Genomic DNA, 17,255 nt, shown 5'->3' with positions numbered 1-17,255 from the left:
GTGATGTTTAAAGGAACACAACCTTGTGGTCATTGTTCACAATGTTCATCTATAGATATGAGTTTATTATTCCACCACCCTGACACTAGAAGAACCACTGAGTTTAGGGTAGGTGCTACATGTGAGAGCTCACATGTGGTTTATTTAGCAGAATGTCAGTCATGCCATTGTTTTTATATAGGCAAAACTGACAGAACCCTTAGAGAAAGGATCAGGGAACATCTTTATCATGCTAGGAAGAAGTCAAAAATCAATGCTCTAGCTAAACATGTTAGTGCCATGGGAGATGACCATGTATTCAAGTTTAGAGTTTTATCTCTTATATATGAGAATGGCAGAGGTGGTGACATGAAAGTTAGAACTGAGGACACTGAAGCGAAATGGATTGTGAGGCTCAGGTCTACTTTTGGGCATGGCCTTAATAAATGCATTCCTATCAAGCCTGTACTTCATAGTAGACCATTGAATAGATGAATTTTGATATATATTTTAAGTATTTTTAAATATAAATGTAAATATATTTATGATTTTATAATTTTATTTATGAATATATATATATTTTACATAAATGTACATATTTTAATTATATATATATTTATATATTTTATATATATATATGTATATATATATTTTTGTACTTTTATGAATATATTTATGTATATTTATATTTATACATTTTTATAATTATATACATATATATACATGGATAGTTCACTATCAGTTATAATTCACTGTCCACTAATTATTGTACTAGCATTACAAATGTATGCATTTCAGTTAGGTAATATTTATTTATTCATGTATTTAAGTGTAATATCTTTTTAAAAATGTTTTAGTATGTTAATTGATTGTTTAGATTAATTAGGTAGAGTATACAAGGTGTGTATTTTCATGGAGAAGTTACACCTGAAGAAGCTATTGTGAAAGTGCTTGTGTCTTCTGTGAATAAACTGGTACCTGCACGTATATCTGTGGATTCTTTGCTGTTATTTTGGAATTATTCTCAGCCTGGATTTTTTGCCCTTTGATTTCAAGGGACTTTACATCTGTTTCTGTTATATCTGCTAGTAGGTTTGCTATCTCTATGGTGTCAATGTGTGTGATACTGTTGGCTACTAGTTCTGCACATACTACCCTTTAGGTTACGCACACAGCTGTAAAGGGCCTTATGGTTATCCTTGGCAGTACTTGCTAGGTTTCTCTCAAAGGAGCTCTTGGAGGATTTGACAAGTTGTCTTATTTGCCTGTTAAGGCTGAGGAGGGTGTTTTTCCATTGTTGGGTCTTTGTCTTCGTTTCCTTAGACAGCAACTTTTTGCATTTATAGTAGAGTTTGCTGATGCTGTAAGTCCATCACGGCAGCCTGAATTTACTTGGGGCTCTGTTTTTGATTCTATCTGGTACAGCCGAGTTTATACACTTATGCAAGTGATTGTACAGGGCTTCAATGTAAGCTTCGGCAAAGTTACTACTTTCAGCTTGGGGTGGGGCTTGGACTGCATTTATACCTTTACCTAGAAGGGTATAATTTGCCTTAGTGAGTTTTTCAGTCTGATTTCACCCTTTGTGAGTTCTCGTGGTAGTGTCAGTTCAAACATGACTGAATTGTGGTCAGTTTTAACTAATGAGGCTCCAACAGTTGCAGCAGTGCACCTGTTTGACTTGGAGAGGACCAGATTTAGAATGTTTGTTCCTCTTGTTGGGGTATGGACAATTTGCTCCAGGGCATTTGAATTCACAAAGTCAATGAACTTTTGTGCTAACGAGTTTGGGCTAGAGAAGGTTTCCCAGTTAATGGTAAGATAATTGAAATCCCCCATAACCATTGTGTTTGGTAAAATCTGGATTGTCTTCAGTTTGGTTAAGTAGGCTTTGTGGGTGTCGTGACCCATGGAGGGGGATCTATAACTGGCTAGGACTTGAATAAGGGTCTTACCCACCGTAAACTAGACCTGGAGTAACTCCATGGAGTCGTCCAGTCTAACTAGACATGAGGTGAATTTATCTCTAATGTAGATTGAAACACCAACTCCTTTGGTTTACACACGTTCATTTTGTGGTCTAAAGGTGTGGAAGGCATTGTAGCCTTGCAGGGCCGGAGTACTCTCTGAGGCCTTAAACCAGTTTTCTGTGACATCTACATCTTCTAGTGAAAGAAGTGCTTCCAGGGAGTGCAGTTTTTGGTTTAAGCTCCTAGCATTTAGCAGCATGACCCTTATTTTGTTCTGATTGGTTAATTTCACATCTGCAATGTTGTTTTCGAGATCTTTTCTAAAAAAGGCACTATGGCAGAGGCAAGAGCCTTTGCCAGCAGCATGAAAGCCTAGAGGTGCCAGGTGCAAACTGTCTCTGGCAAAGCAGAGAGGTTTATCAACCATGGCATCCAAAGCAGATAGGAATTAGATACACTTGGCATGATACCAAAAAACAAAACTTAAGCCAATTATTGAAATCAATCATTTTCTGTTTATATTGTGGCATCATTCTAGGTGAGGGTAGTATGCTGCTCAAGGCTAGGAACATACCTGCCTGGGACACATACTTAAAGAGCTCGACCCTGTCCCTCTTCATATAGTTCAGTGAGGTAAGTCTCAGGTCACTCACACCAACATGAACTATGACAGAGGAATAACAGTACTTGTTGCTAAGAGACCTGACTGCATGCGTGATTTGGTTAATCCTGGCACTGGACAGTCAGCTGACCATGACTTTCTCTTTGTCCAAAATGGTGAGTGGGACATCTGTGTGTCTTACTAGTGAGTCCCCAGTGACCAGAAAACTTGTTTTTTGATGCTAATCTGCAGAGACAGTTGAAAGATTTAAGGTCTTCAATTTTCTTGGCTGTAAATCTTTGTGGCTTTTCCAGTTGAGCAACATAATTACATTTGTACTTACCAAAAGAGGCACTGTATTAGACTACGGGTCTGATAAGGAAAAAGTAAAGGGAAAGAATGGTTTCTTTGGATCTTGAAGATATTCACTTGGAAATTAACTGGGACAGATAGGACTTCCTAGCTATGGTGGAAACATGATGATCAAATGAGACCGTTCTCCTCAAAAGCACCAAGGTCATTCAGGATCATGCTCTCCTATGACTGTGTCTGTCTGAAGAAGAGTACCATTTGTAACATATGAGGTGGGAACAGCTTTTTTTTTTTTAGCAAAATTCTATTATGCAGCGCATTTCTGCAATTAGCCTGAGACCATTCTTAGTAAACAATACAGAATCTCGCTGTGGTAAACACTGTCTGACCAGACCAAACGAATATCAGAAAACCAAGAAGAACGGACCAGCAGAAACATTCTTTAATTTTATTAAAACAGACACGCTTTAAAAGTAAGCAAAGCTTTCAGGTTACCCCTTCCTCAGCTACCTTATACAAGGCACTTCCTACAACAATCCCAACAATGCTATGCAGTACATATAGGCCCTGTTATCGATCCAACTCACTGTCTTTAGTTAGCTTAAAAAGTGAACATATGCTAATAGGAGAAAACAAAAAGGGAGCAGTACATTTTCAGGTAATTTTATATATATATATATATATAGATATATATATATATATATATATATATATATATATGTTTACACTGAAATCCTTGAAACTGCATCGGTCGACTGGTATATGGTCGACTTGCAGTTTTCAAGTCAACAGAATGTCAAACTCAAATCGATCAACTACACTACAGTGAACAGGTACTGTAATTCGAGTATTTGGTTTCAACATTGTGCAGGGGGATCGCAGTTCAATGAGGAACAGGGAACTGGCCCATCTCCTCAATGTAGTGAGATCTCGGATTTGGTATATTTAATGTGCAGGGTATATGTGTGTGTGTGTGAGGGGGGAGCGTAGCCCCTCCCTTAGAAAACAGTAGTATTAACGTACCGTTGACTGTACAGTTTAACGGTATGTTAATGTGCATAGCAGGAGGTGAGTGACGTCACCTCTTGCTATGTCGAACACATCAAACCATGGTCATCGATGGATTCATTTTGGTTTACTTTCTGGCATTACGAATTCTACATTTCAGGACGACATTCTAAATGGTCGACCAAAGCAGATTTGAAATGACTATATATATATATATATATATATATATATATATATATATATATATATATATATATATATATACAGAAAGATATGTCCAGGAACCAAATTCTGCTTTATCTGCATATTAAATGGGCAGAAGCAAACAAAATGAAAATACAAAAGGCATTTCCAATTCTTATTCTCATTTTCTGTCAGTGTCCAAACTTCTTAAAAACTTATTCTTAGAAGATCTGCACAAAGGAAAACATAAAAAAATATATGAACAAAGCAAGCCAATCACTTTGTTAGGTATTATTTTTCATATACTCAAAAGAAATGTAACTATCTCTACCTGAGTAATTTGTGAATCTTTTTAGGTCATCCATAACAATGGGAACAGAAGCACCAGAAATCAACACCTGTAAGAAAACATGAAAATTAAAATAAGGATACTTTGAATGTACTACGTTAAACTGAAATATAAATTCATGATTAAAATACAGAAATAATGTAAATTGATGATCTGACATTTATCTTCTCTGTAAATCAGAATTATTCTGTTCTGCATTAACTAACAGCACAAATGGACAAAGATTTTTTCTAAACTCTAAATCTAGTCCTGTCAAATAGTGGCAATTTAATGTAGAAGTGGATAGTCTGTCTGTGAAAGCAACTGACTTACTATCGTTGATTACAGTTAAATAATCATCTGGTGGGTGGGAGACTTGGTGTTTGTCTGAAACTAGATAAACACACAAAACATGAAGTCCTCAGCCCTTGCAAGTCCAAAAATAAAAAAATAAAAGTTAACAAAAACTTAAACCTAATGTACGAAAAAAAAAAAGCAAAATTTAAAAAAAAAAGGGAATAACAACACTCTGGCAAAGAAAAAGATTAAGTGCTTTCATCTCTAAGTTACATACACTGAGACTTCAGACTACCTCAAAATGCATATCATACGATATGAATATATACGCTGACTTGTCTACTTTCAAGAATGCAGATGTGACACCAAAAGAAACAGAGCAAATACACCAACAATATCTTCAAGACGTTTCTTTAAAAATGCTCAAAATTAACTCCTATGTTTAACCCATTTGCAATACATGCATGCATCTTTAAGCAGTTCTCGTTTATACTCGTAATACTCCTGAGATGCATGCCTGTCACCTCCCTCAAATATCCTTCTGGACATGACCAACAACATAAACATTAAAAGTTATCTCCTTACCATAACTAGAAATCTGTGTTGTCCTTTTCATTCTTCCTCAACATATGGGTTCAGATCCAATTCGGCTGCATATTCCAGACTTTGAATCTAGCTCTTGAGCTCCACCCATAATGCCCTATTTCATCCCCATTGCCTCAGACTGAGTTTGCTGCCATATAATCCCTATAGTTAAACAGAGACAGGTATGGGTTCAAACCCAGTACTGAAGGTTCCAAAACAGTCCAATAGGTCTCTCCAGAAAGAAAAGGATGAGGGTATGGATGAGAGGGAAGTTGAGGAAGAATGAAAATGGACAACACAGATGCTTAATTATGGCAAGTACCTAACTTTTAAATCGGATGCTGTCCTTTTCATTCTTCCTCAACTTGCGGGACAGAGTCCCCAGCCATGCTGATCTTGGGTGACCCTCATGGAAGGATATTCCGGAGTACCACCGAACCAAAGGCAGCTCCATTTATAGAAATAATATCAATTTGTAATAATTAACAAAAGTATGAGCTCTGAACCATGTAGCTGCAGCGCAAACAATATCAATAGATGTTCTTGACCAAAAAGCTGATGATGTAGCCCTGTATCTGGCTGAATGAGCTTTGGGGGGGTTTAGGTAATGCCATGCATGTCTGAGAAAAAATCTAGGAAATACAGTCTGCTATCCACTTGACCAAAGTGACTTTAGAGACTGGACAACCCAGGTGGTTTTGGTTAAAAGGAAACAAAAAGTTGATTTGATTTTGTAATTTATGTTTTCCTATGAAGATAAAAACATAGCTGTCTTTGCATGCAGCATGTACTCTCCTTTACTGGAAAAATTTGGAAAGAAAACTGGTAAGTGAATGGACTAATTAATGTTATTTTTAGAAGCTACTTTAGGTAAAAAGGAAGGGTTATTCCGAAAGGAAACCCTATCCTTATGAAAAATGATGCAAGGAGTTCTTCAACAAAGAGCCTGTTTTCCATGAAAGAACTTTCAGATCAGATTTGTCTGACGGGTGCAAAGGATTTCTGCATTAGACCTTGAAGTACAACTGTCATATTCCAAGGTGGAGCCAGTCCTTTACTGGAGGCCTTAGAAGAAAAATGGCTTTCAGGAAAGCTTTGCATATTCTAGACGAAGCCAGGAAAAAACGTTTCTTCACCACGTGAAAATTGGAAACTGCTGCCAGTTGAAGTTTAACTCTACAGACGCTAGCTCCTTCTTTGAAAAGAGTTGTCAAAAATGAAGAATTGCAGGAATTGGGGCAAAGAAAGGGTCAATTTCCTTATCTGACACCCAAAGGGAGAATCTTTTCCATTTGTTTTTGTATACTTTTTTGGTAGATTATTTTTGAGAAGCCAAAATAATGTCACGTACAGGGGAAGAAAGGCTGGGCTGTATAACTATCACTGGAAGTGGAGAAACCATTTGGTTAGTTTGAGGGCCTGAATGTTAGTGTGTTGGATCCCTGATGGTTGAGAAAGGAGAGCCAGACATGTTTCCAGTATCCCTGAAGGATAATGAAGATGAGACTGTAAAAAGGGGTAACCACACTTGCCGAGGCCAGAAAGGGGCAATGAGGATTACTGAGCTCTTTAGCAGAAGGGAAGAGGAGGGTAAGTGTTAAGGAGTCCTAAGGGCCAAGCATCTCTTGGTGACTCCTCCTAAGTGGAGATATGAGTGAAGTACTTGCATTTATTAGTGAAGGGAGTGGCAAATAGGTCCAAGGTCAGCCCCAAAGCCAGAAGATCATCTCTGCCATAGACTGAGAAACCACTCGGGAGGCATCAGAATGGATCTGTTTAGTTTGTCCGCTAGCACAATGGTTTTACCTGGAATGTGCATTGCAATTAGAAAGCAGTCTAGTGAGATTGCCCATTCCCATACTCTCATGGCTTCTCTGCAAAGGGTGATAAGATCGCATTCTTCCTTGTTCGTTGATGTACAAGACTACAGACATGTTGTCAGTTTGAATCTCAATAGTTTCCAATGTGGAAGCATCTTGAAATGCCTACAATGCTAACAGGACTGCTCTCATCTCTAGTACATTAATATGCAATTTGGTCTCGTGGGGGGACCATGTGCCTTGGGCCATTCTTCACAATAAATATTCACCCCACCACCCCAGTTGAGAAGTGTCCATGGTCACTGTAACTATTGGGTTTGGTAGAACAAAGGATCTGCCTACATGAAGATCATCTAATTATATCCACTAGCAAATGTGTTGTTTGCAAATTGGGATGAGTTTGACTGGAAAGAATAGGTAGGGGTTGATACAGAATGGACCACTGTACAGCTAGAGTCCAATGCATAAAGAAACATGCCAAAGCAAGTAGTACTATGGCTGCTGCCAAGGAACCTAGTGCTTGAAGTGCTAACCCTGCTAGAGGAGATGGAAGAACAAGGAGATTCTGAACATGGCTTCTGATATTTGAAATACAATGAGGGGTAGAGATGGTACTTGTGTTGCTGTATTTAGAACTGAACCTATGAACTCCAGGCTTTAGACTGGTGCTAAGTTTGACTTGGCATGGTTTACTGCTATACCCAATGATTTGCAAATCTAGAGTAAATAGTCCCTGGCATACAGAATTAGATGCTTGGAGGGGGTGGTGAGGAGCTAGTAGTCCTGATATGGAAACACCTGGAATCCTTTCAGTCTCAAATGAGCTGCCACTATTGCCATGCACTTGGTAAACACCCTGGAGGCTGTGGTGAGTCCAAAGGGTAGAGCTCTAAATTGGTAGTGACTGGCTCCCAGCCAAACATGTAAGTGCCTTCGGGAGTACCTGTCTATTTTGATGTGATAGTACACATCCTGTAGATCTATCAAGCACATCCAATCATCCTTGTAAAGATATGGCAGGATTGACTCCACCGTGACCATTTAGAACTTCGACTTCTTCACATACAGATTCAGTTTGTTTAGATCCAAAACTGGTCTGAGGTCCCCTGTTTTCTTTGGCCCTAAAAAGAAGCATGAGTGAGTTCTGAATCCTATATGGTTTGGTGGGACCTCTTGGAGGTTTCTTTTGTCTAGGATTTTGAATTTCTTGTGCTGCTTCCTTCCTTTGACTAATGTCCGGAAGTTTCTTAGTTTTGTGAAATGGAAGAAGGAAACATGGTATGTAGTAACCCCTGGATATTATTCTTATCACCCATGTGTTTTGTATTATACCTGCCCAGGTATCCGGATGCAAAGACAATCGATCCCTGACTGCCTCTACAGTTGGGCAGCACTTTAGGAGTGCTGAAAGAGCCTATCTGAAAAGGAATCTTTGAAGCCCTGGTTCTGCAGACTTCCTCTACCTCTAAGGAGACCTCTACCATTAAAATTTCCCTCTCTGCCTCTGGAAGAATTATCCCCAGGAGAATCTTGGAAAGGTCCTTGAGATTTATGGAACCACATCTTCTTGCTGCCTGTCTGATTCTTAGAAAAGTTTCGCTGAGGCACAGAAAACTTGATTCCCATGGCAGACAGTCTTTCCATCCTGATCACTGCAGGTAAGCATATCTTTTACTGATGGCCCAAACAAGGAAATGCCATCAAATGGGGCATTAACAAAGGATGTCTTAAAAGGCTCTACAAAGTCGCAGAGCCACATCCAGGCATGTTCTCCTTATGGCAATACCTGAACCAGCTGCTCATGAGGTACCCTTAGCTGTGTGAGAAATCAACCTCATTGACATGTTTGTTATAGATAACAGAGTGGCCAGTTGCAAAGATGCTCTTTTGAAATCCTCAGCAGACATGGACTCAGAGAGTATTTGAAAGCTCCTTGGTCAAATCTCTCTGAAGCCTAGTAAATTGGGCCAGATAGTTTACTGACTTCAGGGCGAAGGTTGCAGAGGCAAAGACTAGCTTTCCAAATCTGTCCAATGCTGTAAATTCCTTGTTTGGCAGATGGACAGAAGAGCTCGGTTCTGCTAGCTCTTTCTTATGGTCTGCCACCACCACCACAGCATCAACTAGAACTCCTTTGTTCCAGTGAGGTCTGTTTCCTGGTAGGGCTAAAAATTTGTCGGGTCTTTTGAAAAAGGGCTTGACAGTATCCACATCCTTCCAAGCCTGGCAGGAAACCAAATCAATAAGTTCATCCACCATGGTGGTAACCCAAGACGTAGATGGGCCAGAAATAAAACCTCCAAAAATTGTAATTCTTCTGGTGAGGGGTTTTTGGGAAGACCAACTACCTTTATGTTTCAGGATCTCTAAAATATCTCCAAAGGAGATGTCATCTGGTGATGACCTGAGGGACCCTCTCCTTCACCAAAATCAGTATACTCTATGTGGGACTCCATGGAAGAGTCAACATGTCTCCTTTTGCACATTCTCTTCTGGTGCACCTTCTCCATGGGGTTTTCAGATGAGGTATCGAAAGAGAGGGGAAGTTCTTCCACGGGAACTGGCTGGAGACTTATTGGAACTGGCTGCCCCTGTGGAATACGTCTGACTGACTCACAGCTCAGAACCTATGAGAGGAAAAGGGTACGATCCAAAACATGGAAAAAGCTGACGGACCCTGAGAGGCTTTGACCAGCCTTCTCGGAGCCAAAACTCTCAAACGTAGGTCTAGAACACTCTTGAATCCATACCTCAGGGGGCAGAATCAGACAGGAACTGTGAAGGACCGAGACTCTGAGGGGAAGGGAGGGATCCAACAAAATCTGAGTCGACACTATCCCCTCGGACTCCACGACAACATTTCAGCTTCGAGTATTGGAGCACAATTAGTCAAGGAAATAGTTGGATCTGACACCAGACCTCTTGGAGATTTCGGATTCAGGGGCTCTGAAAGCACTGGATGGATCGGAGAAAGAGATAAGACGTTTTTTCATGTGGTAGGCATACTTATGGATCCAACAGGTAATGGAGCTGGTAAGACCTTCATCTGGATCTGAGCTTTGTGAAATTTTCACATCATCCTATCCATATCTGCTTTTGATAAGCTTCTGGAGGACCTACAGGAAGTAGTGTATGAGAGCCTTGAATGCTTCTTTGGAATCTGAAGCAAATGAGAAGGCAGGGAGGGCAAAACTGGCTTGATGGTAAACTCCAGGGTGGTATCTGGCTTTGGATCCAAAGACCTAGGATCCAATGGGGTTATTGTTGGCTTATTGTGATAACAGACAGCGCCAAGCCTTGGGATCCAATGAGTTTGGATCAGATTGTGGAGTAGTCTTCAGATTCGATAGTGTCAGATCCACAGTTTTTTTAGTCTTCAAGGGAGGCTCTGATAAAAACCTGGGGGACTTTGGAGGAGAGCACTTCCTGTGCTTCACAGGAGCAGACTTACTAGTCTTTGAGAGGGTTTGAGCCCCTGAAGAAGATGTAGAAGGGAGACAACCCCTTAAGATAAGTTTATTGCATCTATCTGCCAGGGCTCTAGGATTAAATGTCAAACAGATTCTGCAAGAAGTATCCAAGTGCCCAGCCCTAAGAAAGCATACGCATTCCTTGTGCGCATCTGAGTTTCAAATTTTATGCTCACAAGAAGTGCAGTTCTTACAGCCTGCTGGTTTGTCCGATGTATTATAACAGAAGAAGAAGAAAGAGGGCAAACAGTGAAAAAAGATAAACTACCAATAAAGCACTGGGAAGCTAAAGAAATACCCTTTAAATAAAAAAGGGTAACCTGAAATACCAACAATGGTAAAAGAGAATTACTATCACAATGGTAGAGGAAAGTGTCGGAAAATACAAACGACCAATGAAAACTAAGGAGGATTAATAAACTAATTAAACAGAAATTTAGTGACAAATTTTAAAGTTAAATAACTCAAAAAATATTTATCAAAACTTGGGAGTGGGACCTATGTCTGTTTGCGATCATGGCAAATGAGATCCAAGGCACAGGGGCATGGAATAGGGCATTATGGGTAGAGGGAGGAGCTCAACAGCTGGATCCGAAGTCTGGAATATGAGGCAGAGTTGGATCAGTCGGTCAGGTCCAAACCCATACGTTGAGGAAGAATGAAAAGGACAACATCAGATGCACATTTCTTAATATTTTACAAGTCAAACTATGGCAGTGTACAAGGTATTAACACTTGTGTTCAATTATATACTGATGTGTTCATACATATGAAGTACATGTAAAATCAATCACATACAATACATACCACAGTGTTAATAACATACTTAGAATTACAAGTACTGGATGCCTTGAATGATTCACAAGTATGACAACAAAAATGTGGAATCTACAATAATCTACATATACTACATGAAACTAAGTACCATGTCTGCCTCCAAACTCGCTAAATGGAGACTGCTCTAAAATTTGAAATTCTGGTCTTTTGGATTAATCAAAAAATCAGTGATCCAACTCTGCTACACAGTTCATTATTAATAGACAGGCTTCCCTAGTTGAGTCTCACTATTTGCTTAACAGCAATACTATCAAATGCATACATCAGGGGTGTTGACATTCGCCAATCCATTGACCATTACAAGATGTTAACTAACAGGCTTCAATAGCTTTTGTTCCTTAAACCCTTCACAAATATTAGTTGACATTCTAGTGGGTAACCTCTGAATACTATCTAATCTTTCAAACTGTCCAAACCATGAAAAATTAAAATTATGAGGTTATTCACTCTCTCACACAGTCTTTTTATAATGTTTTTATTTTAAGTAGAGAAGGTAAATCGCACAGTAATGTAAAGTGAATTACTACTGGTATTCTTATGACAAATGCTAGTAACAAAATTACTTTTAGAAGTACTTGTGTTCATGGAAATAGTTAATATTGAAACAATTACTTTTCACAGTGAACTCCAAAAAACTGGTAGTACTGTTATCAACATTGAGTTTGAGAAAGTGTATAGTTGCAATGCAAATCTCGGCTGTAGATCACTGGAAAAAATTGTTGCAGAATATGTACCCGTGTTTATTAAAACAAAAGCTAGCACAAAAATGGGACTGACTTAAAGTAGCCATGCAGGATTTGGTTCCTAAATCTGACTCTGCCCAGAAATGAATATCCAGGGCTGTAATGTTCATTTCATGGCTGAGCAACAATCCAGTTGTAGCAGTAAAGATGTCCTGGGCTGAAGAATCTCACACACCAGAAGCTGCAACTGCCTTAGACAAACTAGCATTCACTGACAGGTCCCATTAATGATATTCCCAGACTGGAACAGCAATTTGAGATGACTATCTTAACCACAAAGATGAATGCATTTTGCAATTTGGTAAGTGAAATAAGCAATTTTCATTACCCTTTTTATTTCATTCATCTGAAGGAAATAATGCCAGACAACTGTACAAGCATTCTGTCTGTTGAGTTGAAGCTGGGGTTGGGGTAGCTCCTGCCAGAAAATGCAAAAGAGGAATGGACTTACTGAGCATAAACTCAAAAATCACTTCTGGAATAAAGTATGCGTAGTTCTAAAAGTCACCTTATCTGTAAGAATTAATTAAAATGGCTCCTCACATCTCAAAGCCTAGAAGCAACACAACACCTCCAATGAAAGGAAACTCAAATCACAAGAAGCCGAAAGGCAGCAAAATTAACCCTTCTAAAAACTGATGCAATTCATAAATTTGATTACATCTGGATTATGGTGAATCAAATCTCTTAAAACATTCTTACTCTCTCCCGCTGTGTGACCATTATGCCCTGGACAGGATCATGAAAGGAAGAAACTGTGTTCTTCAGACATGGAAGACCATGTTGTCATTAATCAAATGAGGATGAACCCTGTTCCTGCACTGCTCAGTTCTTTTTGCTGCTTTCACAGCTCAGATCTTAATCCTAACATTCATAACAGAAAGGTTCCCACTTTTTATTTCTAAAATGTTAAAACCTTGTAATTGAAATCATCAGATCATTACCCTGGACCTGCAAAGGCACCTTCTGGAGAGACAGGCATGACTTGATGCACTATCACAGACACCATCACTTCAACCCCGCCACCCACTGAAGTTGTATAGAAGGAGCTTGAGATGTAATTAAGCTCCAAGATAATGGTGGCTATGGGAAGTGCCCAGAGCACGGAACAACAGGAATGTCTGACCTGCTGACACTGGGTCAGAGGAAGAACATAAGAGATCCAGGCATCAGTCACCAGTGAGTGTCCTCCTCTGAAAACTATACATTCCTTCTGAGTTGTGAGCTTCCCTGTCAATTAAAGAGTGCTCAGACTTAAGCCTGGCATCATCAAACATCTGGAGAGTCAAAGGGAAGTGCACCAACTGCAGTTAGACTAGCAATGTAACCTGAGGTGTGTCTGCACCGACTTTTAATGTTTAAATATCCAGAATAAATATGCAGAATCAGCTTTTGTAGATTCTTCAGTTCTCTACTGAAGACTTAGTAGAAGTCAAACCTGGCAGTGAAATCGTACTGCCTGTTCATTTCTTGACTTGAGAAAAGCTCACTGACTAGAATCAGAAAACTCTCACTTCACACCAGTTGGACCCATGGTGACAGCCCTAGCACTGAATGTGTGCATGCTGCTTAACCTTCTGAAGAACTTGTGTCAGGGATACAGGAACCCATCCTTAAGAAACACAAAATGCCACCACTGCCATGCCCTGCAAAGGTCTTCCATGACCAGCTGCTGCCTTAAAGTTTAAAAATATGGCCACATCTTTAAAAAAATGATGGCCAAATCTGTATTAAAAAAAAAAAAAAGACTTTCAAGATATTTTCTATATATGTCTCACTTCTTTTTTTTCTTCCACGTTTTGGCCAGTTTTTAATACTGTGACAGAAATGGACCCCATTTCTCAGTCATGGTACAGTTGGAGGTCATGAAATTAGTATTGCTTCAGTCTTTCATGCTCACCAAGAGTGCTCTTCTCAGCATCTGCAATTTACCCAGAACTGCCTTCTTCTGTAGCTCCTATTAAGATACATGTATAAGTAGCATATTAAATATGCTTGAAATTTATTTTTGATTAGTCCTGTTGCTCCTACTACTACAACAGAGTGTCTTTATCTAAGTTGGGTCTATTTTTAAGGGTTCTACTGTTTTAGAACTTCCACTATGTTTTGATCTGATGATGTCAACAAACAGGTACATGCAGTCCTACAACTGCAGACCTATAGATGTATCCAGTTTTGAATACAGCCATACCTCCTTCAGAATGAGCTATATATAATCTTGCAATTGACTGTTTTGTTTTACATATCATCGTAATTTTTCTAAGAATTTTACACAGTATGTTATAATTCACATGTTCAATAGCTTTACAGTAGTCCATAATGAAGAAGTAAATATTTTTCTGGAGCTCCCTCACTTTATCTATTAGCCCCTCCTAAAATTATTCCTTCTCAGTACATATATTGCTGGTATCTAGCTTGCTAGCATGTGAAATAAGTATAACTGTTCAATTTGAGCACTCAAACATTGCTCTTTTTTGGACTGTAATATTTTCCTATCCAATTGTTATTGTTTTGTTTTCAAAATTTGCTGTCAAATTACAAACGACACTATAACAGAATCTTTTTGTAGGATTTTAAACAATTCAGCAGTTGTGCCATCACATCCTGCAGCCTTGTTACAGAGCTGATTTAACTTCTGGCTCTAGATTATATAATATATCATTGTGTGTTTCAGTGAATTTGAGCCCTCCTTTATACAGATTTTCTGCATATTTGTGCCATCCCTTCTAGGTCCCTCCCCACAATTTTCTTTCTTTATTCCCTTGTTACTTGGAAACTTCACTTATAATCACCGATATCCTGAAGGGATAGCTTGTCGTTTTCATTCTATTATTTTCTTCCAATTGCTCTGCTTATTTACTTATTGATTTATCATTTGTTGACCAGGAAAATCTGACAAGGACAAAGCCTATTTTCAGTGGACGCCAGGTGAGAAATGCTCCACACGCATGCCTTTGGAATGTGGGAGGAAACCCACGTGAACGCAGGGAGGAGACATGCAGACTCCACACAGAAGGCACCCCATCCGAGAATCAAACCGGAGAACTTCTTGCTGTGAAGTGACAACTTTTAACTGCTGCACCTTCCATTAAATATGCCTTTGAATCTCTTCTTGCTATCCTGTGAAACTCTGCATTCATTTTCACAAACCTTTTCCTGCTTTCATTGCCTCCTGCACTCTTTTCTTTCCTTGGCTACTTCTAAAGCCTACAAAGGCAGACATTTTGCTTTTCTTAATCTTCTGTTTAGAATTTGTTGCCACCCACCTGTACATCATCACATACTTCTGCTTATAGTTCTTATGGTGCTAAATCCACCAGTTCTACTCTCATGAATTTGTTATCCCCTGTACATATTAACCTGAAACATGGTTGAGTTCATATCTAGATGGTATACAGCCTTCCTTCTTAAATTTAATTTTAAAATTTCTGGCAAAATGCTAATGCTCTGAGCCACATTCAGCTTCAGGTCTCATTTTTGTTGAATGTATAAAGCTCTTTCAATTTTTACTGCAACATATACAGGCAATCTGATTTTGATTCTGACCACATAGTGATATCAAAGTGTAACGTCATTTTTTAAGTTTGTTATAGCAAGAGCTTGATCTGACCAGTGAATTAATTGTGCAGAATTCGATTTGCATTTCAAAGCCACCTTGCCCATTACTTTAGTTGTACTTTAACTACTAACTTTAGCCTTCCAATCACCTATGACAAATGGTTTGGAGTTATTTCTAGAAGGTGCTGCAGATCTTTATAAAATTGGTCAAATTCCTCCTTTTCTGCATCTGTACTTGGAGCATAAAACACGTATCAATGTAATTTTGAATGGCTTGCGTTGAAGTCTGATTGACAGCATTCTGTACTTTCTGGGTAGTAAGCAAGCACTGGTTTTGACATTAACTACGAGGGCTACATCACTGTTTCTTCAAGATCCTTATCCATTGTAGATTTAATGTTTATCCGATGACAATCCAGTCCAGTCCCTTTTAGTTTACTAATTCTCAAAATATCAACATGTAATACTGTCATCTCCTCCATAACTACATCCTTATGTTACAAGTTCGTAAACTGTACAGTTATTTGCAGCATCAGACTTTCCCTTCGTCTCTGAGCACCTCAGTAGATAGGCATCGTTTTGGTTTTAATCTGCTTTTCCCCAGCAGCATGCTGTACTGCTTCAGACCTAAGGGTCTCATCTCTCAGTATCAATTCGACTTGTCTCTAGCTGTCCTTGCACATAAGGTTTTCTTGGTAGTAAGAGTGGAGTGCAGTGCTGTTTAAATTCTCTAGTGGAACATATTTGGTCTGAACTCTCTGCCATGAACTACCCATTTTAGCTGGCCTTACTTGGTTTAGGTCATCTTCAGGGAGATGCTCAATATCACAATACCTACCTACACAACTATAAACACTGTGGAAAATTAGCTCTAAGCACATCAGGATATAATTTCACCCATACACTACCTCAAAATATTTTTTTCAAAACCACATTTACAAACTGGAAATGCTGCCCCATTATTTTTATAAGATTTATCCCCCCAAAAGTCACAAACTTTTATGAAGGAAAGTCTACATTAACAAATTCAGCTACATCCAGTTACCTTATTAACGGTTTCTCTCCAGGCAATATAAAACCTGCCAGCTGTGTTGGCATAGAGGGATAAAGCACCGACTACAACGGAGGTGACTTTAGTTTGATTAATGGCTCAGGCACCTGGTGGAAACAGAAGAGGGAAGGGAGGTGTGACACAACATTGCCAGCATGCATCTTTTTGGCAGGGAGGAAATGGGGTGTACAGTCCAGTTTTAGAGTCCCTGGTGGATAATGAATATTATAAAGGAGTACTGGTTACAAGGGGCAGGACAGTGTTGAGGAGTTACGCCACTTGTGAAAAAATGACATGCCTTCCCTTACACAGATTGCACACTGAATCATGGAGGATATTATTGTGTAAGCGCCATGTGGTTATGGATCAAATTTAAGAAAATTCCTGATGGATTCCTAAATGAGGGTCTTCTGGATCACCTGTTACCCCTGGTGAACAGGGAATAAACAGGTCTATTTCCCAAGAGGACTGCTGGTCTACAGGCAGCAAGGCAGAAGAAGTGCCAGAAAAGAT

General features: G+C 39.2%; 1 protein-coding gene across 1 annotated transcript in view; it reads right to left on the bottom strand.

The window, feature by feature from the left end:
• The window catches only part of UBE3C (ubiquitin protein ligase E3C), a 2,314,788-nt gene that overhangs the window by 262,051 nt on the left and 2,035,482 nt on the right, over positions 1 to 17,255 (bottom strand). Inside the window, exon 22 of the mRNA XM_044064789.1 lies at positions 4,385 to 4,451. Coding sequence (XP_043920724.1) covers positions 4,385 to 4,451 — 67 coding nt within the window. The remainder of the gene's footprint in view (positions 1 to 4,384; positions 4,452 to 17,255) is intronic.

The sequence above is a fragment of the Protopterus annectens genome, chromosome 3.part0, assembly GCF_019279795.1.
Source record: "Protopterus annectens isolate FY-2018-M chromosome 3.part0, PAN1.0, whole genome shotgun sequence".
Taxonomy (NCBI): Eukaryota; Metazoa; Chordata; order Ceratodontiformes; family Protopteridae; genus Protopterus; species Protopterus annectens.
Note: the sequence above shows the minus strand (reverse complement) of the source record. Positions and strands in the feature narration are given on the sequence as shown.